This window comes from Eimeria mitis, genomic scaffold, assembly GCF_000499745.2.
Source record: "Eimeria mitis Houghton genomic scaffold, Emh_scaff5469, whole genome shotgun sequence".
Taxonomy (NCBI): Eukaryota; Apicomplexa; class Conoidasida; order Eucoccidiorida; family Eimeriidae; genus Eimeria; species Eimeria mitis.
The window spans coordinates 391-1,200 of record NW_013573739.1 but is presented as its reverse complement, the minus strand read 5'-3'; the positions used below and the strand labels follow the sequence as shown (position 1 = coordinate 1,200).

General features: G+C 50.2%; 1 protein-coding gene across 1 annotated transcript in view; it reads right to left on the bottom strand.

Annotated features, from left to right (window-relative positions):
- EMH_0082270 (uncharacterized protein) overlaps positions 1 to 597 on the bottom strand; it is a gene marked incomplete at both ends in the record, with an annotated part of 756 nt that extends 159 nt beyond the window's left edge. The window contains 2 exons of the mRNA XM_013500498.1: positions 3 to 409; positions 524 to 597. Of these exons, the coding sequence (XP_013355952.1) occupies positions 3 to 409; positions 524 to 597 (481 nt within the window). The remainder of the gene's footprint in view (positions 1 to 2; positions 410 to 523) is intronic.
- Positions 598 to 810: the final 213 nt, after the last annotated feature.

Sequence of the window (810 nt, the reverse complement as noted above, 5' to 3'; positions counted from 1 at the left end):
GAGCAGCTGCAGCAACAGCAGCAGCTTGTGCTGCTGCTGCAGCGTGTATGTGTTTCCTTGATGCTGCTGTTGCTGCTGCTGCTGTTGCTGCTGTTGCTGTAGCTGTTGCTGCTGCTGTTGCTGCTGCTGCTGCTGTTGCTGCTGTTGCTGCTGCTGCTGTTGTTTGTTGTTTCTGCTGCTGTTGGTTGCTGTTGTTGGTTGCTGCTGTTGCTGCTGCTGTTCTTGTTGCTGCTGCTGCTGCTGCTGCTGCTGTTCTGTGGCAGCGGCTTCTTTGGCTGTGTGTACTGCCACAAGTAACGTCGATGCTGCTGCTGTTGCTGCTGCTGCAACTGCTGCTGCTGCTGTTGCTGCTGCTGCGTTTGCTGCTGCATTCGTTGTGTAGGCGATGTAAGCCAATGTTTGTATATAACTAATAAAATATTAAAAAATATTAAATAAAATAAATTAAATAAAAAAAAAAATAAATACAACCCGCAACAAGTAGCAGCGGTCTGGTCCGGTCCCCTGCTGCAGCAGCAGCAACAGCAGCAGCTGCTGCTGCTGCTGCTGCTGCAGCCCCAGCATTTGGTGTTTTTGTTTGTCTTTTGAGGATTCCATCGCTTTAATAAAAATTAAATTTTAATTTCACCCAAAAAGGGGGGGTGCAGCAGCAGCAGAGTGCTGCGGTGTACAGCCACCACCCTGCACGAGCAGCAGCAGCAGCAGCAGCAGCAGCAGGAACAACAGCAGCAGCAACAATACCAGGATTTCAGTAGCAACCACGCACATCAGAACCCAGCACAGTTTGGAGCCTTCGCTGCAGCAGCTGCT